Below are 26,442 nucleotides of genomic sequence, written 5' to 3'. Positions count from 1 at the left end.
GGTGCTGAATCCAGCTGGGAGAGGTGTTATATTATAGCTGATCAACAGAAGGCCTTCACACTGAGACCAAATCTGAGTGATCAAAGAGACATCCCTCTCCTCCAAATAAGTAGTACTAACAAATGAGTCAGAGAAGAGAGAACTTCACATGGACTAAAAGAAGTCTAAAGTGCAACTTCCCTTGTACCCAGAAGCTGCAGATACAGTTTCATTGTTAAGTTAAACTTTTATTCAATGTACAGTGATACGCAGCTGCATAGGACATTTTGGTATGTTATATGGTTGTGTCTCCGACAAGGATGCTGATCTAAGGTAAAAAATGCTGTGCAAATACTGCTGTTAAACATGAACATAATTCCTAAAAAATATCCACTAGAGAAAAAACTGTGCTCTTGAAATAATTTTGTGTCATTTCATAAAAGGAAATCAATACTTAAAGCATATTAAAAGGAACTTTGAAGTTCTGATGTTCCAAGGCTTTCTAGTAAGTTACACCTTTTTTGTTTTTAAATACTGCATGGATTCAATGGCAAAAAAATAGATAAGCTTTTCTATGCAATCTGTCTGGAAAAGATAATTTCTTAGATTTGAATATACACGATTGTTTTTAAGAGCCACATCTGGCTGACGGCTGATAAACTGAGGTTGAAAAATATAAAATTCATTAACCTAACAGAAGCCTAATCTGATGCATTTGCAACAAGCACAGTCTCATGAACATTTCATACAACACTGGATGGAAATTTCACCCAAAATAAAGGAGCAAGGAATAATTTGCTTCATTCAATATGAAACATAATGATTTTTAACCTCAGACTCATTATTTGAGCTCATCCTTGTTTTTTGTGGTGGTCCCCCCTGTAAGTGTATCCTTATCAAGGTTATCTTGTAGATCTGCTGATGTGTTATTTGAGGAATTCTCAGTGTCACGTAAATCTTTCTCTTTAGTGCCTGGGTGATTTCCACAGTCACTGTTCAGACCTTCATCATCTTTTTTGGAATGAGAAATGTCCTCCTTTCTGTCTGAAGTATCATGAGTGTCTTCTGCTTTTGAAAGCTGACCGCTATCAGTATCACTGTTCTTTTCACTGTTGTTCTGCCTAACAGCATCACAGTTCATTTCTTGTTCATCCTGGTCATTTTCTTCCTCATTTTTTGTGAGTTCTACCTTTCTTTCTTCAGTTGTTTTACCAGCTGAGCTTCCACTTGACGATATATTCTTAGGCTCTTTTGGTTTCTTATGCTTAGAAATGCAACTATTGTGAATAGAAATTGGAGATGCTGTCTTTTTATTTGTTTTGCTTCCCTCCAACTTCTGTTTTATTGGGGGGCCCCAGATAAAATGCTCCGAGGGTGTATAATGTTGCTGAGCAAATCTCAGGAGTTTCCTCCTTTCTCTTCGGTCTCTAATAGTATACACAAAATATTCTAGAGCACTTTGCTTAATGTTGGGAATAGTATCTTCCACAAGAGCTTCATGGAGAATAAATTTTACCAGGGGAGATTTAAAACTCTCATATCCAAGCTCTCCCAGACTTTTCAGAATTCGAGTGATTCTCAAGTAGTTGTGTTGAGACCTTTGGAAGAAAAGGGGGAAAAAATCCCATTGAATCAGGAGAAAAAAGAAAAACTAACCCACCTTACAAATACAGAGCTGGATTAGCAATTCCTCAGTCCTTTTTATCACTCCAGGTGTGTACTTCAGGCTTCCTGTACTTTAATTTCTCACAGCTGCTGAAGCTTGCTAGCACCTCCTTTGCTAGGACATTGTGAGTGAAAATTAGTGTCTGTACAGTGCAATGAGGCAACAGGCAAAAACCCCCCATAAAATCAAAGTCTGTACTGATTTTGATTCCTTCTTCTGTACGTACTCTTTCTAAGGAGAAACCCAGTCATTTTATATAATAAGAGTTTCGGAGTGTATTGCAGTAATACAGCTATGGAACAGGATTCATTGCACTTCATTTAAGCTATTTGAAAGCTGGCTCTCCAACCTAGAGTAGCTACCTGCACTTCTCATACAGTCAGTGCTGGAAGAAAACCAGGCACTTCTGGAGAGCAAAGTCCCACTGTTGTAAGAAATGTCTAAGACAAATGGAATGAACTATATTCTGGAAGTTCTTGTGAAGGGATCTTTCCCCCTTAACATACACATAAGTAAACAGTAAAACTTGAATGTTTAAGTTTCAGATGGCTAAAATTAGGTAAAAAACATCCCAATTCACAACTTAAAACTGTGTAGCTAGTCACTGATGAGAATACAGGAATTACACTGTAAAAATGTGCAGTGAGTAACATTTGGGCTTCCCAAAACCTTTTTCTTCTCTGGTCTGAGTCTGAACCCACACCCATATTGGCTCATATAATATTTAAGTAAAATTAATTAAAAAATTATTCCCACTATTCACTCAAAATTATCCATCAGCAATACAAGCTTTGGGAGAAGAAAATACTGCAACAAAGCAGTCTCCAGCTCTAAGGTCAGAAGTGTTGGGAAAGAGATCACAAGATTTGAAGAAAGATTTTGATACAATTAATCAGCATGGGACAAAATTCAGTGCAAACTTATGCTCCACACAATGCTGATGAAAAGCGACAGAAGCAATTTGCTGACAGTTGGGTTGAAGTTTGACTTAATGCATATCTAAACCTCTTCAGTTAAGCACTGCAATTAAAAAGTACTAAACACATAATCTTTCATGTTTTGAGGAGGGAGGGAAATCTTGTTATTTAGTTTCCATAAAGGTGTGGAGAATTTTAATTTTCTCAAAAAGAAATGTGAATACAAAGATAAGCCACTTGTTCTTTCCAATTGTGAAGCAGCACTTTGGAATCAGGTGAAAATTCATTCGGTAGCATGACAAACAAATTAATTTGGAACTGTAATCTTCTTCAGCAGCACCTAAACTTGTATTTTCAGATAATTCAACATATTGGTTAGATTGGTAATGGCCAAGAGGCACAATTTAAAAAAAAAAAAAAAAAAAAAGGGAAGGAGAAATGTACATACAGACACAAACCAGGCATTGCCTATTTCTTTTTCTGTTTTTCCTAGCAATCTTTGGAAAATATATCTTCCCGTTCTCTACAAAAGGGTAAAGAGATTCTGTGGCAGTTTTAGAGTGGAGTGCATGTCATTACTTACTCATTCAAATGCTGGAATCTTTCTTGCCAGTTAGCAGCTCGTGCTACATTACCAGTTTTATCAATTAGCTTTATACCAAAAAACTCCAACATCATTTTGTAAGCCAAAAGGAATCTTCTAATTGCTTCTTTTGTTTTCTTGAATTCCTAATAAACAAAGAATACATCCAAAATTCTAAGTGGCACTAAAGCAAGTACTTCTACATTGTATAAAACAACTCTACATAACAAAAAGCAGGTATGTATCAAAATTAATGTGATGGTTTGTATGGAGCTCAATTGTATTACCTCAATTTCATATGTAGTTAATTCCTTAGCATAGAAGTTCAGACCTTGTTCCCTCAGTGGGAAAAGCCTGTTAAAAGAAAAAGCACATTACAGCTCATGCTACATGAATACTTACTCAAATTAATGCTTTGAAACAGAAATAGGTAATAAATGACAAACCACTGTATGTAAGTGTGGTTATGTTCCAGTTTTTCATAGTCTCCTTTCCACTTATTTAGGACTTCTTCAATATAAACCCCTGCATAAAAACAATTTGAAAACTGTTAAGTAGCCATCAAAACCAGTATTCAGCTACATAAAGTACATGCTGTGTTAACATAATGATACAATACATACTTTAATTCTCTTTCATATACTACACGAAGTAAGGTCTATTACAGCCATTAAAAAAGTATAAAAATTATTTTAGTTACTAAAACTTAATTAAAAGTGAGAGATTTATCAAATTTCAAGACAAAAACCCCTTATGCTACGTTACCTGCTGGCAGAAGGTATGTGACAATAACCTCTGTAAATTATACTTCTCATGTCCTGGATCCCTTTATCAGACCTCACAGTAATTAACAAACCACTACTCCATTGTGAATCAACATCACTGCTTTAACATGACAAAACTCTGCATATAGAATACATATATCTCATTCTAGTAGGACAAAGCCTCAGCTCTTCAAGTCTCCCATTCCAGGCATCACTCAAATCTGCAAATAACACTATAATTGGGAAACCTTTCTCAGTTGGCTGTGGCCAAGAATCTTGCTGCCATTGCTATAGGTTTGAACTTGGGTTCTCAGGTCATGCTCAACAAATAAGAATTTCAACTTTTAGCGGTCTGAAAACAGTTGTGGAGTTCAGTCGGTTCCTCTTGGAAAGACACAGTGATAGAAAAAGGGGACAAAGTAAATGTAAAAAGAAATTAATCATTCTTTGCACCAAGACCATCTTATGAAGTTCAGTCAAGTGCCAGGGCACTTTTCTGGGTACTTGCACAAATACACAAAGTACATAAAATGATGTTCCTTGTCCCAAAATCTGCACGGTCTCCTTCCATGAATGAACACTCAGTATTAGCCTGTTTCCACTCTGAAACCAAAAAGTTTCATCACTGCTGCATGGCCCCTCCCAAAGTCAAATAGCATAGGAGTGGCTTAAAAAATTCAAAGCCACATGTAGACAGTCTCCTATTGCACACTCTAGATCTCTCTCTCCACAGTGAATATTTCCACTTTGGTCTCAATGACAAAGGAAAACTTGTTTGGTACTTTTCTTCAAAAAATGGAGAAAGCAGCCAGTCAAAGAGGCTAAGAACATGGGGTTTCCAGTACAGATGAGGCTACAAAAGGACCTAGCAAAGAGGACCTCCCAGCACGAACATACTGCATCCAACCTATGTTTCAAGTCTTGGAAAACTTGCTGTTCAGGGCAGAGAGACGAACAGGACAGTTCTGAGTCAGAACCACAAGCAGAATCTGTAGGTCACGGAATTAAAATTCTCTCATGGTTTAACCCCAGATGGCAACTAAGCACCACACAGCTGCTCACCCACCCCCACCCTGCAAAGGGATGGGGAGCAGAATTGGAAAAAAAACAAGTAAAAGTCGTGGGTTAAGAACAGTTTAATATTTGACATAAAGTACAATACTAATAGTACTACTAATAGTAATGAAAAGTGAAATAATAAGGATAAAGATATTAAAAAGGGGGGAAAAGAGGGGGAAGGAAAAGGCAGAAAAAAACCCAAACAGTGATGCACAATACAACTGCTCACCACCCGCTGACCAATACCCAGCCTGACCCGAGCAGCAATCAGTCCCTTCTGGGTAACTCCCTCCAGCTTCTATACTGGGCATGATGTGCTATGGTATGGAATACCCCCTTTGGCGAGTTCGGGTCAGGTGTCCTGTCTCTGCTTCCTCCCAGCTTCTCGTGCCCCTCCTCACTGGCAGAGCATGAGAGACTGAAAAGTCCTTGGTCAGGGTAAGCGCTACTTAGCAACAACTAAAACATGCATTGTTCTCAGACTAAAGCCAAAACACAGCACTGCACCAGCTGCTAGTAAGGAAATTAACTTGATCCCAGCCAAAACCAGGACAACTTCAGATCTAATATTGCACTAGAAATGTTTTTAGTAACATTCCCCAATAATTCGGTCCCTAACATGGCAGCTTAGGCTCCCTCTGAACAGTCTCACAGATCCACAGACTTATGTCAAGGTGGTGGCTACTCTTTCCCATTCTCAGTGAAGAATTCTGCATAACCAGAGCTCACAGCCATAAACGCTTCAGCCTCCATGGCTTATTAGCTACCTTTGACACTACCAACTGTGGTTTTCTCCTGAAGTATTAAGAGAAATTTTATTCTTGACAAATTTTAGGAAGGAAGTCCTCCTCTAGCTTTCACGGCTATCTCTTCTATGGCTAATCCTCTTGAATTGCTCCTTCATTCTGCACTTTAAAGGATGCCCCCCAACTTTTTCTGGCTTTTAGTTTCAGGTTCATGTGGTCCTCAGATTCCCAAGGACCTCAGTGCTCTTCTTTTCCTTTCTATGTCTGTTCTCTGTGTAATGGCTCCCAAATTTGTTACTTCTGTATTGGTAATTCACAGATCTAACTCTTCTTCCAGTCAAGCTAAAAATACAGCATCTGCCTGTAGACATCTAAAGAAAGCTCAAGATGATTAAAACAAAGGTCTTATCATTCTTTCACAAAACCTGTTTTCTCACTTGCTGAAGATATTATCACTATTTTGCCTATAAACACCTGTCATCTTCAACCTTCCTGTATATACATCTTTATATCCTTCTGTGTGACATTCCTTCCCATCCAGCTTCCTATCAGAACTGTGACATTTTGCATCTCAACATCCTTTTCCTGACCTTGAAAAGTGCCCTCCTGTCACACTTACATCTACCCTGAATGCTGCTGGTATGATCATATTTCTAGACCACAGCTTTTTTATACTGCCTCTTTTTTTGCCTTGCATTCTTCCACTGTGAAACCCTTTTCTGTAAATTCAAGCAAGAACTATATGCCTTCAATCCCAAAGCCTTCTGTGACCTGCCCCTTGCTACCTTATGAGAACCCATTTGTTGCTATGAGACTGATCCTGCCTCTGACAGGATCCTGCCTTGGTGGCAGCCTCCACATCTCGCTTCTGTACTCCCGTGTGCACGCTGGTAGTTCCTCCCAAGCTGCTCTCATGCTCAGAGGATCTTTCTGAAAACACCTTCAAAGTAACCTCCTCATAATTCATTTTGAATTCTCAAAAGCTATTTTTGGCCTGCAAAAATTTTTTTACCAATGGCTAAGCTCTCATGTACCGAGGCTCTTGTCTATCATTCTAACCAAGACTGTTTTATTGCCTCCGTCTGCTTCCCCATCTGTCTGCTACCCTCTTGTCTCTCATACTCAACTGCAAACTCTCCAAAGCAAGGTTTGCCATCTTTCAGCTCATCCTCTTTGTGCAGAATCTCGCATTTGAGGTTCCTGCTCCACTACCTGAACCACTAGGGACTTTGAGAAACTGTTTTATTATTGTTATTACAATAATTTCACAGAAGGTAGTTACAACATTATTCTTTTTCCCTTACACAGTGCTAGGCATAACACCCTGATTCCTGCCACTCCTAACCATGCAGCAGCAGTTTGTACAGCATAGTGGAACAACTTTATCTTTGTTTAATAAAAAGCAGTGCCACTACTATAAAGCAGTGGTGCAAGCAACGCCCTGTATGACATCATGCTGAAAACGCATGAGAAAAGCACCACCTCCCTAGAGCGCAAGCAAGGTTTAAGCATAACCTGCTCCAGTGTTATCAACATGCTTCTCCAACACAGAAGGTTTAAGTTATACAATATTTAACTACATACCTTTAATTTTTCAGCACTGCAATTATCACTGCAGTATCACTTTGTTACTATCATTAGTGAGCATTCTTTTGTTATCACTATTATTGCTACATATTACTCACCATCAGGTTTAAACGGGATTTTATTTTTGTAAAAGCGGAGATTGCACAAATCATTCTGATATCGAAGATCTTTAAAATTCTGCTAAAAGAAAAGAAATGAGACATTATCAGCCTACAAAAACCTATCAAGAGTATCCAGAAAGCAATATTATGTTCTTTGAATAATCTGAGGACAAAAAAAGTTCATAGTTTTAGGAACCACAGAGTTTTACTCATGCATTTAAAGACTCAGTTTAAGGGTCTGCAAGTTCCTTCTGGCTGCTACCTTCTGCTGAGGCCAAGGTCTGAGCAGCAAGCAAAGCAGCACCTTGACTCAAGTCTCAACAAATCTGAAAGGCAAATAAGAAGTCCGAAGTCTGTAATCTATCCTCTTTGACATTAAAGGCATGAGCCTCTTTATGGGCTCCTACCACTGCTCCCAGGCTTACACATCTCACGTTTGCACATATGCCTTGAATGAAAAGATGTTGCACTGGTTTCACTCCTGTCCCATGCTGGGCCTCTGCATCAGCTTTTTGATTCTCATTTTTTACTCCTCATATTCACCAGGCACCACAAATTTTTAGGAATGTTTGCGTTGTATGCCGTCTCCTACTAAAAAGGCAGGTTTAAATCATAAAATATTCTTACTGGATATTGGTGTCGGTACTTGTATAAATCTCTTGCTGCGTAGAAGCTTCTCTTTGGTTTGGCTGTCAGCTCAGTTCCATCACCACTCTGAAACAGGTATGAAGGAGGTAATAACCATACACAAACAGATTACATACCAGATTTGCGTAATATTCAAATAATTATTTTTCACAATGGATTTCAGCAATGCAAACCAACACAAGTGCATGTACTTGCTCACTGTTTGGTCAAACACTGACGCCTCCCTGCTGAATACCTAACACCACGCACTTTTAACACAAATTTAAAAATCAAAACAAAATACAAAAGCAAGGCTATAACATGGCCTTCCAATGAGACTGAATTTGATTTAAATCAACAGGTTGATCATAGTTCCCAAATGCAAAACTTCAAAGTAACCTTGCAAGTAATAGCACAAGGTGAAGTAAATAACTGAACATGAAAATGCAGACACTACTCATTTTGAATGGGAAATCAAACTATTTGCAAAGACTATTTGTCATGTGTACATGGACTTAATTGCTATCTTTGCATCATGTGAAAGAAAATGAATAGTCATGGACAAGCCATACTGCAGTTGTAACACCTTCTTGAGCCGTTTTCTATTATTAGTTTTCTCAGAACTTAAATTTAAAACCTAGTAAGAAGAACCATTAAGCTTCAAAATAAAAATGTGCTTAGAGAAAACACACATGTACAAGAACTTGTACTAGTCCCCAGATGTTTGAAAGCTGTGACCTAAAGAAATCAAAGCCCATCAAGGTCAATGAAAAAAATCCCGCTGAGTTCAAAGAACACTTGAAAAAGCTGCATGCCCTGAAGAATATCAGGAAACAAAGCATTGCCATACAGAGCCATACAGACTTCAACTTGCTACCAACAACTTCATTTTCTTTGTAATTTCTTTATAACCAAACTGCAACAAAGAGTTTTGTATCATTCAATCTCGTAAAATAAGCCTCTACAACTAAAACCAAGGGCCAAATTACTACAAGAATTCATTCCACTCCTTTCAATACACATGTGACAGGTTAAAGTCAAGCCTAAAAAGGGAAGTACCCTGTGACTGCACTGGCCATCTGCCTTTATTATTGCTATTGCTTATCAATAGCATATTAACAACAAACAGGCATCTGTTTTTATTCTTCCTTTTGGAAGACCAGCTCTGACCATATTACAGGCAAAACACGCTTTCCTGAACAAGCAATACCCTTTGACACCCAGTCAGCAGGCATCAGTATCACCAGCTATCGAGCATAAAAGGGAAAAATGCTGATGCCTATTTAATTTCACAGTTTCTGAACAGTAAAGGTTATACATCTAACGGGCTAAAAGAAAGACCAAACTAGCCCAGCCTGCATTCAATTCTGACTCCAATACAATTATTGGCAAAGCACCCTTTTATTTCTTTAGGGTCAGCATTCTCAGAGGTTCCTAAAAGACAGAAATTTGCTCTGAAAATTCCTCACCTCAAGCTCACTGAGAAGTCACAAATCCATTGCCACCTACGATCCAACACTCAGATTTTTAACCCATTTAATTAGAGGCCAAGTTCAAGACTACATCTGATGCAAAGCAGAACCTTCCCTAGAAACACCAGTCGCAGGACTAACAACAGTCTCAAGGCCCGTTTTCTCCCAACAGCAGGTAACCATAAGAAGAGGGAAGGCGGGACACGGGCTCATTTCTACTCCAGATGCGGAGCCAGTTCATCACATGCCGCCCCAGGTCATGGGAAGCATCCCGCGCCGCCTCAGCCCCACGGGCCCGCGCCCCGGCCCGCCGGTGCCGCAGAGCAGGGTGGTGGGGAGGGAGAGGGGCTGCCCCGGCCTGGCCAGTCCCTGAGGCGAGGCGAGGCGAGGCGAGGCGAGGCTCTGCGGGACAGCGGCAGCAGCGCCCCGCCCGGCCCGGAGCCGAGGCAAGCACGAAGTGCGTGCCGTCCTCACCGCCCCTCGCCCTGCTTCAGCCTCCCCGCAGCGGCCGCTCCTCCCGGCGCCGGCGGTACCTGCTCGGGGCTAGCGGCGTCCGCCTCTGCCCGCTCGCCCTCCTCCGGCGCAGGGGACGGTGGCGGCGGGGGCTCCTGTGGCTGACAGTCTGCGGCGGGCAGCTCGGCCGGCTCTTCCCCGCCTCCCGCGGCGGTGCACACCCCCTCCTGCCGCCGCAGCTCCCCGCCGGGCTCCGCCGCCTCGGGCTCCGAGTCGGTCTCCCAGGTGGAGTCGCAGTCCTCCACCGTGGTGGGCTCCTTGAAGCTGACCCCGCTCAGCAGGCTGCCCATCGGGCAGGGCCCGCCGCCGCCGCGCCGCCCGGAGGCCGCGGAGGCCGACGGCTGGTTGCGGCCGCGGGCTGCCTACGGCTGCGGCATGGTGGGGCGGGGCGGCGGCCGGGGCTGCTCCCCCGCCCGCCCCGGCACACGGACACGCGTAGGGCGGAGCTGGAGGCGCCGGGGCTTCCACAGGAGACACGCACGTCCAGTCCCCGGCTGCCTAACCCCGGCGGCGGGCACCGGCGGCGGGCACCGGCGGAAGCGGGCACCACTCGCCTAGCCGTGGGGCTGGGGCGGTCCTGGGGAAAAGAAGGAAGTTGGCGGCAGAAACCCCGAGGGGGTTTGTCTTCTCGGTGGAGACCTCGGTGTTTCCTAAAGGGTTACGACAAAAGCGAGTGGGTGCGGGTGTTCATGGAGAGGAGCGGGCATCGCATCTGCCCCGCATCAGTGATCTGTGGAGAAGATGCTTACTTGGTGACAGTAGCAGTCCTGTTACCAGCAGTGTGCAAGCACAGACTGCCCACTGGACACTGTAAGGGCTGCGGTGGGGCACCTCAAGGAATGTACAGGTGCCAGAGGAGACAGGAATGAAGGGGTCAATAGTGTGGTAACCAGCCAGTATCAGTTGCTTGTAAAACCTCAGGTCGTTTGGGGATAAAGCTGACACGACCTTCAAGGATGGATTTGGCAGGGGCAGCATGTTTTGTATTTGGCTAGAACATGCCAGAAATACTGTCTGGAGTGAAGACCTGATGAGCTGAAGGCTTAGCACGTCGCTCCAGTGGCTGCTGTCACCCTCCTGACTAAAAAGGTGTTCTTCATTTCTGACCAGTCATTCAGTTCACACTCATGGCTTCTGCCTTTTCCTTAAAGACAGTTCTGTGGTGTCCTCTCCTGGGAAACAAACCAGGCCAAGTTTCTTCAGCCTCTCACCGTAAATTGCCTTCCCCATTCTGTCACTCATTTTTGTGCTGCCTTTTTTCTGCTTCTGCTTCACTGTTTTAGCATCCTTTTCAATTGCAGGTGCCACTATATTAACTGGATATCGGGATCATCAGTGTAGAGGTGATATCATCTATATATTCTTGCTTCCCAATCCACCCTTTGCGAACTGAAAGATCATTTTAACTCAAGCTGCCACAGTGACGTGCTTAGATGCGTTAATATCACTTTCACGGGTAGCCCTTCTTCAGGCCCATTTGCAGTATATAAGCTGCACTCACTGACACCAAGGACAGGAAATTATCGGGAATGCACTGGTGGTCAGGCCTTGGTTCAGGCAAGTTAGTTTACAGCTGTAGCTCACCAAGATACAGCCATGGCTGCATGTCTGACCTACAGCTCAGTCTGCTTGAGGTGCCCATGTCTCTGCCTGCCCCCACCATCAACTGCCTTGTCTGAGACAATTCTCGTCAGTTCTCCACAGAAGTTAACAAAGCCCGTTCATCCTTTCCAAGGCCCTAGTCACCACTGTGCCAGCTGTGGCACTTCTGAGGACCCAGCTACTCCCATTCAGGCCAAGATCAACCCTGGTGGTCCCAGCCAAGATCCCACCCTGACATTCACCCTATCCCCTTCCTTCTCTATTTTAGCCCCAGTAGTGGAGGTGGCCCCCTTTCCACAACAATGGCTGGGACAACAGGATGATCATACACAAGTCAATCTCACCCACTTTTCCAGTGCTGGAAATTGTCATTTAGGGATACTTACGGAACGATTTAAGAAATGGGACATGTACTTAACAGTCTTTACTTTGACACGTCTTCCCACCTTATGAAAAACCAAAGCTTTAGAAACAGCCAGTGCAAAAGGCTGCATTTGAGTCTTCATTTTAATAGCCATTAATGGACCTATTCCCATACTATTTACATATATTTTTGGCCTCTGTTACACTGTGAAATAATGTTACATAGTTTAAAGGCATGTTATTACCATGTATTTTAGGATTTTAAAAATGTTATAATTTCATTTGGTACTGGTTAGTTCTTTTTAGTTGTTTTTTAAATGAGAAATAGAATGTGATTGTTCCTTATTTGCCTCCATGCTATCTGGGATTTATAGACCTCTGTTAATTCCATACCTATTGTTTTTCTTCCAAGATGCAAGGGCCTACCCTATTCAGTCTTACCTAGCATGAAGTCATTGCATTCCTCTCATTGCATTCCTGTGACCTTTCATTGGATTCATTGCATTCCTGTGACTTTTCCCTGTAGCCTTTTGAGGGCTATTGGAACATTTTGGAAGTGTGATACCCAGGAATTAAAGTGGTATACAGGAAGGGTCAGCCTCATTCTTGCCAGTGGACAGTGTTTTAATATAGAATAAAAAAGAAAAACCCTCAAGAAGGCACAAAAAGGTGATAGGAAGGCAAGCAGTAAGGCTGGGTACCAGAGCTGCAGTTGGAGGAACAGTCTTTTATAAAACTCATGCTTAGGTCTCACGTATTTGGAGAGCTCCCTTTTCTTTGGCCTTATTTGGAGCAAAGGCAGATTTCTTTCCTCCTTCTGCAATATCTCCTCCCACACTGTTGGCATAGTCTGAAGGAACTGACTTAAGAAATTCTGATGTCCGGAACCTGTTTGTCACGACTGCCTGCTGACTAGCTACTTCAATTGACCAACATCAACTGGTCCCAGTATAGACCAGCTCTGCCTCCTCTCCCCTGCTACAGCCTTTGTCAAGACTCCTGCACATTGATTATGTTTACACTTGGGACAGCAAAGCCACAAAAGCATGCCTTTTGCATGCATCAAAAATCAGGTGAACATTCTGATGATACTTAGTTTGCACGGCAATTAATCCCACAAACTAAAGAGCTTTCTACAAGAAAGCTCTGTCTCTTATGCAAATAACTGTACCTTATTATAGAAAGATCAGTTCTACCTGAAGAGCAAAGCTGTCAGCCAAATCTCATCACAGAGCTTTAGAAGGATTTTTAAAGGATCTAGATCTCAGACCACTGATGAGAACTGGGATTCAAATTTATTATCTTGGTATTGCTGTGGGAAGCCAGTGCCAAGTGCAGAAGACTGCTTTGACTTGCTTAGAGTAGTCCATGCTGCTGAGGTGATGCGATGGAGTTTCCTGAAGTACTGGGATGCATTTTCGGAGTTTCATAAAGGTCGATAACTAGGTATACCACATTGCTTGCAATCTGTGCAAGAAGTGAGAGAAGTGAGGCTGGCTTAAGCCTAATTGCCTGGTGGTTGATTGCCAGGGACCAGGGGGGTGCAGGTTTTCCTTGCCAACCAGAAATGTTGTCAGGTGTTACTCACTGCTATAAAGGAGTTTATTGTAAGCAGGTAGGCTGGAAGAAGTCTCAAATTAGAAACTGAATGGACTGATTGTTGGTGTGGCACTTAAAAAAAAAAAAAAAAAAAGGCAGTGTCACCAATGATGCAAGCCTTCAAAATGTTTCAAATACCCGTCAACTTTCCATTTTAGCTGGAGTCAGCTCTCATGCAGTTCTTTTTCATCCTTTAGATTATCATTGGTTTCTAAGTGAGTTTTCTCCAGAAAGGATGATTAAACAGCTCTTACATAGGTCAGCATCCAGCAAAAATCGCTAGTTAGAGAGCTATGGGGCATCCACTTTGTGCCTATTGAGACCAGGCTGCACTGTTGTGCAGCTGAATGAGGAATGAAGAGTTCCTCCCTTGAAAGAGTCATGTGCTATTTTTGTCATCGGTTACTCACAACCGTCTCTCAGCTGCCCAGAAGGGCATGGGTTGGACCTTCTGAGGTAAGAATACTCTAAATTTGGATGTGGTGGGGCAGATCTGCACTTTGCCAGGTTTGTGCATTTTTCCTGTGAACAATGTCTTCTTACTGCTTACCAGAACTGCTTACTGCTGGTTCTGGTTGTGAATTAGAGGCAGTCAGGATTCATGAAGGGGCTCTGGCACCTTACATAGCTTCTTGGGGTGGTATTTGAAAGGTTGAACGGATCCCCACATGACATATCTTAAAACCCAACCCAAAATATCTGTCAATTATCTGTCAATAAATATACATTTATATACATTTTAAAAAGCATGGATAAGTATAAAAATACTTTTTTTTTTTTTTCTTTCATAAGGACATGCTTTTGTAAGGACTTCAGAATTGAAACCACATCGCTTTGTGGAAGCTAGTGCTGCATGTAGATCAGTGTGATAACCGTAAGATTTTAATAAAAATTAAATACGAGGTAACTGTAATCCTTCATCATTATCTTGGGAGGATGTTTTGAATAGGATACCAGTGAGGTCAATTAACAACTGTGGAGAGTCTTACCAACCTTATATTAAGGTGATAAAAAGCTGGAAGGGATTATGCCTCCTTAGAGGATACAAGTAGAGTACAAAACCACTTTGATAAATGGCAGAAGAGGGCAAAATAAATAACGTTAGTAAAATTTAATTTAGTCGAGATACTGTAGAACGATTTGTAGTGGATACTTAAACAAACAAAGGTAGATTTTAGAAATGCAGAAAGGCAGCAATACAACAGAAGTACCTGGGAGTTACAGTATTATTTACATATGTTCAGACAAGGGTCCAAATATATTTGTACACAGACATATATTTGGGCAAGTGTCCAAAGTCACACAGATAGGAAAATATTTTGTATGCAATAGCTGTAGCTGACTGGTATTTTAATGGAGTTTGTTGGCTTATTTTTGAAAGGACGTGAGCATTTTCAATTAATATCTGACTACACTGAATTTAATTCTCTTCTTTAGTTCCGTAATGCCCCAGGATTGCTAAATGCCAAGCCTGATGTAGTATTTATAGAAGGTGAATCTAATTTATAAAGTTCTTTATAATTTTCCTCTAGTGAATGTCATTGGAAATGATTAACTAACTGGAAACTCGGAAGGCAGGTTACATATTTGCCTAAATTTGTTTCCATTGAAATCTAAAATTAAATTGCAGAAAAGAAAAAACTTCACGTAGATCATGCTAAACATTACAGATCAGTGTATTAAGCTCACTAAAGCCAGTGGAAGTTCTTCCCTTTTCTGCTGAGTTATGATTACAACCCTGAAGACTTTAATTAAAGCCGTGTTTTTTGGAGCATCTTGTACTATGGCTCTGTAAAAGGTCACAGGCAAGGAAAACCCAGAACAAATTAATGAAGGAGTGTTTTACCTTAAGATGGTCTGTCTAGGGGGTCAGAGTAGTAGTCTCAGTCTAGTTCTTAAGCCTCTAAGATTCCTCTCAATTTCTTCCCACATCGGCCTGTCAAACACGGCACAAGACTGCAGCCAGTTTCTTGAGAGGAAATTAATCCGGTAGTAGGATGCAACATGGTCTAAATGAGCTGCTCTGTCCAACCCCTGATTTAGAATCACAGAATAGTTAAGGTTGGAAAGGACCATCTAGTTCCAGCCCCCCTGCCACGAGCAGGGATACCACACACTAAACCATGTCACACAAGGCTCTGTCCAACCTGGCCTTGAACGCAACCAAGGATGGAGCATTCACAACTTCCGTGAACAACCCATTCCAGTGCCTCACCACCCTCTCAGTAAAGAACTTCCTCCTTATATCTAATCTAAACTTCCCCTGTTTAAGTTTTAACCCGTTACCCCTTTTCCTGTCACTACAGTCCCTAATGAAGAGTCCCTTCCCCAGCATCCTTCTAGGCCCCTTCAGATACTGGAAGGCTGCTATGAGGTCTCCATGCAGCCTTCTCTTCTCCAGGCTGAACAGCCCCAACTTTCTCAGCCTGTCTTCATACGGGAGGTGCTCCAGTCCCCTGATCATCCTCGTGGGCCTCCTCTGGGCTTGTTCCAACAGCTCCATGTCCTTATGTTGAGGACACCAGAACTGCACACAACACTCCAAGTACATAATGTGATCTTAGAGAAAACCCTGTATGCAGTTGGTGCACACAGATTTTGGAATGAAAGGAGTGATTTATTTTTTTTTTTTCTCTTATTTGTTGCCTCTGCAATATTTTCTATCACAGGCTTCCTTAGATCACCACAGGACAGCCTCATCATAATGCTACATATACACATGGCACTTAGGGACATGGTTTGCTGGTGGACTTAGCACTGCTAGGTTAATGGTTGGACTGGATGACCTTAGAGGTCTTTCCAACCAATTCTATTATTTCCAATTCTCTTATTTCCAATTCTATTATTCTATTGTGTTGATCTATTCTGAAGAAAATGTGTTAGTAGAGCCTGTAAAAGCCTCTCCCTGTTTATCTCCATGTTGCTACCAGTACATTAAGTGTACTTGCCATTTTAATAGAGCATGCAATATGGTAAGTTTAAGAAGATGAAATTCTGCTTCTTGTGGTACTGGAGAACTACCAAGGTACAGGGAATTTTTTTTCCTGATATGGAGAATCTGAGGTCCGTGTTAACAGATATGATAACAAATGTTCACTTTAGGAATCTGATGCAGAGATCAAAATTATCTGAACAAAGTGAGCATGTGCAGTATTCCAGAATTAGCCCATTTCATTTTCTAACATGCCATGTTACAGCGTGAAGCCACCTGGCAGCTGGAGCACAGGCAGCCTTTAATGTGCTCGGGAAAGATACTGCTCTTCTTTCATACCCGCGTTTGACCAGGCTGAATGAACCGGTGGCATCCAAATGGGCTCACTTCTGCCCTGAATAAAGAGATGAGTGAATAAGCACATCATTGTCCTTTTGCATGTTGCAAAGAGGGCCAGCACAATATTGGTGGTAATGTGCTACAATACAATGAGTACTTTGTTCTCCTCTGGTACATCATACCCAGGATCTTGCTTGCAGCTGCATTCAGGAGAAGTCAATTTGTCAAACCCCCCCCCCATAAACTAGGTGAGCTGTGAAATTCCAGGATTTGAGGATGAACAAGGGAGTGCAAATTACACATATTAACCAATAGCATTGTTAAAAAACACTAAAAGCAAGACTAAAAATACCTCACATCACCGTAACAGAAAAAATCAGAATTAACACTGGATAAAGCTGTTGAAATACATTGTCAAAGATCATGACAAAGCAAAACATAAACCAGGACACGGGGAAAAGAGCCCAGCCAAATTCAGACTCAGGAGGCAGCGCTGAGATAGCCATAAAAGAAATGGTCTGATCCAGGCCAGGGGTGGGAAGCAAGGAGCAGCTTTCTTGCTGGGTAAACAGCTTATTCAGAGGACAGGAGGATCCTTACCAAGAGGGTAAGAGCAGCTAAACAATATATTTGTTTTATCATTGTTATAACCTAAAAAAACCCAACCCATATTCATCCTACAACAGAAGCGTATGGCTAAGAAACTGGAGGCAATTTTTATTCTTGAAATTGATGTGAAAAGGGACAAAACCCAATTGTTTTTTTTCTTAAGAACATTAAAGTGATGGCATTTCCTGGCTTGTGGTGCTTTGTGGTGGTGTTTCTTTGCAGTGGGAGGCTACAAGTAAAGATCAGGAGAGTGTCAACATTGCAAGGAACACAGGAGGAAAAAACCATGATGCATGTTTGTGCTCATTAAATGAATTCTTCAAAGGAATCGGGATGAAAACAAAGTGAAGATTGCCAGCCATGCATGAGTAACAATATTGAGTGTTCTGGATGTTTTTACAGGGAGCTGGCTGTGACTCTGACACAAGCAGTTCACTGTCGTGCAGGTTTGCATTTTCTAGGATGCAGTGATCATCTCCCTGTTCTGCTCCAGATTAAAACAATGATTCATTTTTGCATCACATTTTTAAGAAATTTGTCACCCTCTAACACCACTCATAGCTGTCCTTAAGCAGGGAAATACTCGATAGCTCTAAGGGCATGCCAGAGTGAAAAATAAAGCATCTGTGGTAGTGTAAGCATCATATTAAGTCTAAAAAGGTTGAATAGGAACAGCCCTTTTCAGCACATTGGTTTGAGCAGACACAGCAGTAGGACATGTATCTAACCACTTTGGTGTGTTCTTTCATTTACATTACAAAAGGAGTGTTTTTGGCAGAATGTTGCTGTAAGCAGCATTCATTATTCCTTTAAGGGGCTTGATAATTCGGTATGTTAATATGCTGCAGGCTATCAATGCTGTCAACCGTCCACCAAGATATAAATGATACATTGTTCCAGCATCAGTATATTTGTATGCAGTCCTAAGATTTAATGGGATTGGAGCTCAGATTGTGGGGTGAAAACTAATGATGGTTGATATGTCTGAGAGGCATTCTGGGCCAGGCAAAAAGCACCAGGAACTGATTAAAAACTTGTGAAACAAGTCATCATTAGCACACTGGGTATGAAAATTACAGCAAATGAGACAAGTGAGTCAATCTCACAAAAAAAAAACCAAAACCCAACCCAGCCCTCAAGAGGAATCCTCAAGTACATCTCTGAAGTCTGGCTCAGATATGGAAAGCAAAAGTGGGCTTCTCATGCAGGCTGAGGCATCAGCAGCGTGTTTCTAAATAGTTGCTCAGAGTCCCCTTACAGTCAGTGAAGAAAAACTGGAACTTTTAGGTCATGAATCATTTAATCCTAACACAGACATTTAAACTAGGCCTCATGAAGTATCTTTCTTTGTCTTCTTTATAAAGGGAGAGCAACTGACTTACCTACATATAGACATCTACACTGAAGATACCTAAAGTTACCCAAGAAGACATCCATCTCCAGTACCTGGACACATTTTAATTTACCAGGCTAAGCCTGCTCTGCTTGGCCATCTGATGAATGACTGACCAACTCAGCTGCCTTAAAAGCCTCTTGGCAAAGTGTGATCCTGCCAGGAGGGCAGCTCTGCACTGCAGTGATATCGCACAGAAGACACAGCACAACTCTCAGCACCCAAATTTGCTTCAATGAAGCAGCTGGTGAGTCTCCACAGACTTGCTGTAGGAGGAACGAAGAAAGAGGGTGACTGCCACAGCAACAGATTCAGAACTGCACTCTGACTTTGGTGCTTTGAGGACGCATCTGTATTAGCATTTTAGTCTGGATCTGAAGAGTGCTTTTAAAGTTAAATTCCCAATCTGTCCATCCACTGGGCTTTGGTTCACTTTATTCATTCTCAGAGAATATGAACTTTGTGGTTTTTTAGATCAAGTAAACTGGAAAATGAAGCCCAGGAGTGTACCAAATACACTCCAAATGCAATGGGCATTCAGTCCATGGGAGTGGACAAGGACTGTTCTGAAGGAAAAAGAGAAAATCCCTAACATTTTTACAGTGTGGGTGTCAGGTCCTCAGCACTGACTGCTTTGCTATTCAGGTCTGCCACTGCTTTGCACTACTTGCTAATGCACTACTTCCTAATGTAATGTATAAGGCAGTGAAAGAGTCCCTTACTCCATTAACTACAGGAGGAGCTTAGGAAGATGAGATAGCTAAGTTAGCATACTCAAAAGTGAATGAAACAAATAAACATCAAATGGACTGTAGGCCAGTTTTCAAAAATCCAGTATTTAAATAAAGAAAACATCCATTAAACAAAGACATCCATTAAAAAGGCCCTGCACAAGGCATGAGGTAGTGAATTAACTGAGAATGCAAAATATCTGCTGATTACCAGTTACTCTTCTGGGCCTACAGAGTTAGTATATCTGTCTGAGATGGCCAGTAAATTCAAAATACAGCTACCCATGGGATTTTATTTATAGCAGTACAGCTTCAGGACTTCATCCAAGGATAAATTGTAGTAAACTAGCCATGACATTATTACCTACCAGTTAACATGGCCGCAAAAGAACAATACAAACTGCAAAACAAAGCACAAAGACCATTTCCAGTGCTAGTGACCTAGCTGAGTTGTACCAGTTACCCCAGTGTCATTCACAGTTTAACTCCCACTGGCAACTAAGCCCCACACAGCTGCTCACTGATTCCCCATCCCCAGTGAAACTGGGGAGAGAATCAGAAGTGTAAAAGTGAGAAAACTCGTGGGTTGAGATAAAGACAGTTTAATAGGGAAAGCAAAGCAAAACAAGGAATTAATTCACCATTTCCCATGGGCAGGAAAGCAGGGCTCCATCATGCCTAATTGTTCCTTGGGAAGATAAACACCATCACTCGGAATGTCCCCACCTTCCTTCTTCTTCCCCAGCTTTATATGCTGAGCATGATGCCATATGGTCTGAAATATCCCTTTGGTCAGCTGGGGTCAGCTGTCCCAGCTGTGTCCCTTCCCAACCGTTTGTGCACTCCTAGCCTACTTGCTAGTGGGGTGAGAGGCAGAAAAAGCCATGACTCTGCCTAAGCACTGCTCAGCAATAGCTGAAACATCTCTGTGTTATCGACACTGTTTCCAGCACAAATGCAAAACATGGCCCCATACCAACTACTGTGAAGAAAATTAACTCTATCTTAGCTGAAACCAGCATATCCAGTGAGATGCAATATTGCACCCCAGATAATAAAGTAGTAGGATCTCTATCAGGGTCCCAGTACAAAAAAAAACCCAATAAAAAACCAAACCCAAAACAGAACAAACCCCAACCCTTTAGGTTATATCTTTTAATTATGAGATGATACAAGAAGCTGATGAGAAACACCGCTAGTCAGGGCTCTACCAAGATGGCCTGAAGCATACTGAAGTAAGCTTGAAGACAGTTCTGAATGTTTATTGATTTTGGATCAACCTTTTGGAAAAGACAGACCTGGAGTGGTACTCGGGTGGGAAACTGCCTGGGAACACCTGGTGCTGTAGGTCTTTGGTGGGTTACCAACACTGGTTTAGCCACACACCCAAAACACAGCATCTCTATGAAGAAAGTCAATTCTATGCTGCCCAAATTCTCATGCACAGCTTGCCAGCCAGGAACTGGCTGCCTCAGGGAAGGCTTCTGTGCTGCATCCGCTACCAGCTGGCTACCCTTAGAGAAGACAAAATCAGGTTCACAGCACACATCCATACGAGAACTCCGATTGCATAGGGATGTTCAAGAAACTGGGGGGCCATTACAATAAAGCTGGAAATTTCTACCCCTGAGGTGAAGGGGGAGGTGCCATACTTCACTCTCCCCAGGAAACAGCTCCCAGGGAGGAGTAAGGTAGAACTGCTGCTGTCTCCATAAAATGGCTCTCCAGAGACTGGGAGGGCAGTGATGCAAGGGCCAAACACCAGGCTGGGCTCAAGGCCAGTGCTTTTATCATGGGTTTTCCAGGCAAGGCAAACCAAAGTGATAAACAACATAGAAACAGCAAAAGCTGAAAGGAGCATTAATGAGCCCTGGAATTCAATGTGTAGCAAGAAAGGGAGCAAAGCAACAGCAGAGAAAGGAAGTAAGGGAATAAATGTGCCATCATTGGGACCAGCAACCGTAAGTACCAGCCTGTCAAGTAACAGCTAAATATCTATAACAGCTGTAACTCAGTCAAGCACACTCCAATCAAATCTGTCATTATCTTGAACCCCTTGAATCCCATGTCAGGCGCCAAAAAGGACTGTGGTGGGTTGTCTCTGGCCAGCAGCCAAGCACCCACATGGCTGCTTGCTCACTCCTCAACTCCAGCGGGACAGAGGGAGAAAATAGGAAGAACAAACCTGAGACAACTTGTTGGTTGAGATAAACACAGTTTAATCAGTAAAGGGAAAAGGAAAATAAAGTGAGCCAAAGGAAGTGTCTCACCACCTGCCATAGGCACACTGATGCCCAGCCAGCCTCTGACCACTGCCCACCTAGGAAGCCATTCCCTGTCCCCTCTTCTCCCTCTACCTCAGTTATTATTGCTGAGCATGATGCTATATGGTCTGAACACCCCTTCGGCCAATCTGTGTCAGCTGTCCTGATTGTGCCCCCTTCCCTCCTGCTTGTGCTCCTCCAGCCCGCACACTGGGGGACAGAGTGGGGAAAAGAGAAATCCTGGATGCTGTGCCAGCACTGCTCATCAAAGGCCCACTGGTGTGTCACCAGCACTGCTTTAGCCACAAATCCAAAACACAGCACCGTGTGGGCTGCTATGAATTAAGTTAACTCCATCCCAGCCAGACTTGGAGCTATTGCTCCAAGTTATCATTACAAGAATTGCTTCATATGACATTGCCTACGAGCGCCTTCATTGCTTCATGAGCTTGAAGGTCTTCCTCATGCAATGCATTTGCATACTTTCAGGGAAGTTACAAAATTCTTCATCCTTCCTGTAAATAAATGGACTCTGATTCTCAGGAAGAAAAAAATTACATACTTTGCATACTTGTTCTATAAGCGTCTTTGTTCAAGCATTGGAACAGGCTGCGTAGGGAAGTGGCTGAGTCACCATCCTGGACATATTTATAAGACATGGACATGTGGTTTAGTGGTGGACTTGGCAGTGCCAGGTTAACAGTTGGATCTGAGAATCTTAAAGGGCTTTCCAATCTAAACTATTATATGGCTGTAATAATTCTGATTGAAAAAAAATAAATAGATTTGACATGTTTCCATAGTTACTTTTTTTTTTTAAGACTCGTAAACTGTTTTGACCCTTCATAGTTTAATCTGAATGTGGTTAAAACTGATTTTTCCTGAGAATGCTACTCTGAGTTAAATTTTAGCACAGCTACTATCAAAGGATCAAAGTATCTTTTACTTAAGAAAAACCCATAAAACCCCACAACAAAACAATCTGTTTTGAAGTATACTGGAGCAAGGATATCTCATTAGTTGTTTGCGCTATAAAATAGGCATATTAAGGAAAAACTATTTGTAGAACAACTTTAATTCTACACCTAAAAAATTCAACCTTTGTTGCAGTGATTTTCTGTGCAACAGAAACCAGAAAGGTAAAATGTAATATTCTACAAGGAGCCACTACATTTTGCATTTTTGTGTACTGTGTACCAAACTAAAGGGACACAATTAAGTACATCTCTTAATAGCTAATGTTCTTAAAGGGAATTTAAAATCAATCCTTGTGATCTTTCTTTAAAAGAATTCCTACTTTCATTCAAAATCAGACATGAATACAATTGCAGCTTCTCTGTATGGCAACAAAACAACACAGACAATTCTGGTCCTCTGCGGCTATCTCTGCGTATAACACAGTTTCGCACACTGATGTAATGCTGCTGTTTCATTCTCTAACCCTTCCCATTCATTTGCAAAGGAGATGTTCATTAAAATAACCAGGAATTCTTTTATTGAAAATATTTACTTTCTCCAGGAATGGAGGCAGCTGTCAAAGCTAAGTGATACACCAGTTTAGAGAAGATCATACAGCTTCAGCTGTGAACAGAAAGTTACATCCTTCCTTATGCCTACCGTTCATAACAGCAGCATCACTCCTGTTCTTTTTGTAAACTTACCTTTTCTGCCTTGCATTAAGCTAACATCCACTGGTCCCAATCAAGGACTTACTGTGCCATTGGCCCTGTACAAAGGCATAGCAAGCAACTTTCTTGACCTTGAGTAACTCCTTGGGATCTCAGCTCACTTAAGCCCTGTTGTGAAAGTCATAGCATACGACAGTACAGCAGTACTGCTCCCCTGCAAAACTAGCTCTAAATTAAGACAACGCAACCAAGTGATGTGAAAATTTGACACAGAGAACGTGGGAAGGTGGATGATATCGGTAACACTGAGAAGGTAGTGTGTCTTCGCTGTGGTGGGCTGCAAGCAGAAGGTGCAGTACTCTGGGATGGATCACTTGGTTTCTTGGCCCCAGGGTTTACCTCAGGCTCCCATCAGGCATCAGCAAAAGTCTGTGAAATGCCATTGCCTGGCCTGTGAGATGCTATTCTCCTACAACAGGGGAAGTGCACATCAGCACCAAAGCCCTGCACTGAGGGCACAGACTAGTCTGGCAGCTGCTTCTCCAGCTGCAGGTGAGCTTGCTTGCTGCCAATGTAGAAGGCTTGCACGCAGGCTGCCACTAGCACAGGCTACAGAATAGCCCACACCACTGTCCCCTCATACAGCTCCTGCTGTACCTCTTCCCTGCAGGGCTGCGTCACCACCAGGTACAAAGTGCACAGGCAGCATTCAGTTGATGTGACATACCTGACAAGAACACAACATTGAAAAAGTATTGTGGTAAATAGTAGTCTAAAGAATTCAACTGTATAGTTGAATTGTATAGTTGAATACCATGTAGAATCTGCCTACTTGGCCTAGCTAGTAAAAATAAGCTTTATTCCACGCACATATGAATTTTTTTATCCCTAGTATGATGTAAACCCTGCATATATATAGGCTGAGAGCTTGTTAGAAAGCCATTCTTTCAGCTTCTGCTCTTATACCAGTGCTTGAGGTTGCCTGAATGAAAATATGCACCATGTTCATAGGCTCTGAGCAGAATTCTTCAGTGTTAGATAGTGTGGGGAGGGAGGTGTGTGTGTATGTGATTCAGTTGCCCAGGCTCAGGTGACTGGTAACAGTGAGGTGTCCAGGGGAATCAGAGGTGTCCAGTATAGCAAGATATGACACAAGGCTTCTGGTAGGCTTACACCCTAAAATTAGCATCTGTTGGCCAAGCAGGACGCCTGAGAACATCTCAGTTGGCAGACATATTTGCATGGACAATTTAAGAACAATACAGGATAGTACTATGGTTGGAAATTTACATGTTAAGTGTTTATTTCTGTGCTGTGCCTTCAAGTTCTGCAACAGTCAGTGGGAATTCTAACCAACAAGGTCTACTTGTTGGTACTCAATGACAACCTAACCAACACAGCTTAGGGAAGCCTAAAACGATTTGCCTCATTGCAGAGTAGACACTTGATGGCTGGTTAGCTGAAGCTCTCTACTGAAATGGGAGGATACAGCAATAGCAAGGCTGTAAACACCTCCCCTAAGACATCAGTCTCAAGCGGGATTCCTCTCACCTAACCAGAGCACTTTTGATAACTATTTTCTGTAAGACAGAAAAGCAAAAAGCGTCATTATCTAGTTTTCACTTCCATGGCAGTGCATTGACTCGGTGGTGGGTTGTGGCAACTACAGCAGCGTGTTACTAAGACAAGAACCACTCTGCAAACAGATCTCACACAGAAAAAGGCAAAAAAAAGTACCTTTCCTTACTTATTAGAAATGTTACAAAATGTTCCTCCTTTCCTTCCATGACAGCACAAAGACAGTCATGTTTATGTTGTATCTCCCCACTGAAATGATCCAAAGTCATAAAGCCTCAAAAATTCAACTGAAGCTAGACAGTTGCTAAGCTAAGACTGGCATCATCCTGACCTAGGTTGACTGGGTTCCCTCATGCATCTATATCCATCTGCTTTCCTTCTGTTATGCTAAGATCATCCATCATGTGGGGCAGGGGAATGCCTTCTATTTTGTGGCCCTTCAGGACTAAGGAAGGGGTGCTACAAGAATACAAATCATCAGTACCACAGTGCCTGTGATGATTTATTCTCCCCTGCTAGCTTGCCTCTTCTGCAGGAGACCTGAAATCCTTGCATGCTTTTATGAAGAGGCATGTACTTTTTTAACACTTGCACCTCCAGTAGCTGGTGAAGAGAATGCAGGATAATCAATCTGACAAGATTTACTGCCAAGCATCAACTTACTCAGCAGAAGCCAGGACCATTGCTCATTTTCTTCAGATTAGCAACAGATGGTGTCAGGTGCTCCTGCCAGCCAAAGCTAGTAAAGAGGGGACAGGTATGTGAAGAGCTGAGCACAGAGCAAACCAGGGGCAGGTTTTGGTCATAGGTTAAGCAGTCAAGCCAGGAAACAGGCTGAAGCCAGCAGAAGAGACTGTGCTTCCACTGCAGTAGCTTTCTGCTGGTGTTTGTAAAGTAATCACATCACAGTTATTCTACAAGGAGCGATCTCTGAGAAGTCTGTTCCAGCTAAGGGGAGAGCGGTAGCTATGGTTACTGAGCAAACACGGAGAGGAGGCAATGCTGAACCACCGCGCTGGGCACCGCACACCATTTTTAACACCAAAAGCCTAGGTTTAGTTTTCCAAAATACTAGTATGAGAACAGCCACCCACGTTCCCCATTACAGCATGTGTATGTGCGTATATATATGCCTGTGTGTCTATCTCTGTCTGTGTATATATATATCTATAGTAGGATGAGGGAATGACAAAGAGAATGGAAAAGAAGTCAGCTTTTAGCTCATCATACAACTACGAAGTTCGCCATGTGCTCACAGGCAACAACCTCTTACGCTTGGTTAGACAGCCCAGGGCCAGCACCACGGGACTTTCCCCAGGGAACTTCTGCTGCCACAAACAGGAAATGGGTGTCTTTATTTGCTCCTGGGGATTTCTCAAGAGGTGCAAGC

At 42.5% G+C, this 26,442-nt stretch overlaps 1 protein-coding gene across 1 annotated transcript; it reads right to left on the bottom strand.

The window, feature by feature from the left end:
• Window positions 1–820: 820 nt before the first annotated feature.
• On the bottom strand, window positions 821–10,304 carry OGFRL1 (opioid growth factor receptor like 1; the record flags this gene model as incomplete). Its single annotated transcript, XM_080615360.1, has 7 exons — window positions 821–1,577; window positions 3,146–3,291; window positions 3,433–3,499; window positions 3,592–3,670; window positions 7,400–7,481; window positions 8,030–8,116; window positions 10,035–10,304. The coding sequence occupies 7 exons, from the start codon at window positions 10,302–10,304 to the stop codon at window positions 821–823; spliced, it is 1,488 nt and encodes a 495-aa protein (XP_080471486.1).
• Between the last annotated feature and the right edge of the window lie 16,138 nt (window positions 10,305–26,442).

Source organism: Psittacula echo (assembly GCF_963264785.1).
Source record: "Psittacula echo genome assembly, chromosome: 4".
Classification (NCBI taxonomy): Eukaryota; Metazoa; Chordata; class Aves; order Psittaciformes; family Psittacidae; genus Psittacula; species Psittacula echo.
The sequence above is the reverse complement of the archived record's forward strand: the minus strand, read 5'-3'. Positions and strand labels throughout refer to the sequence as shown.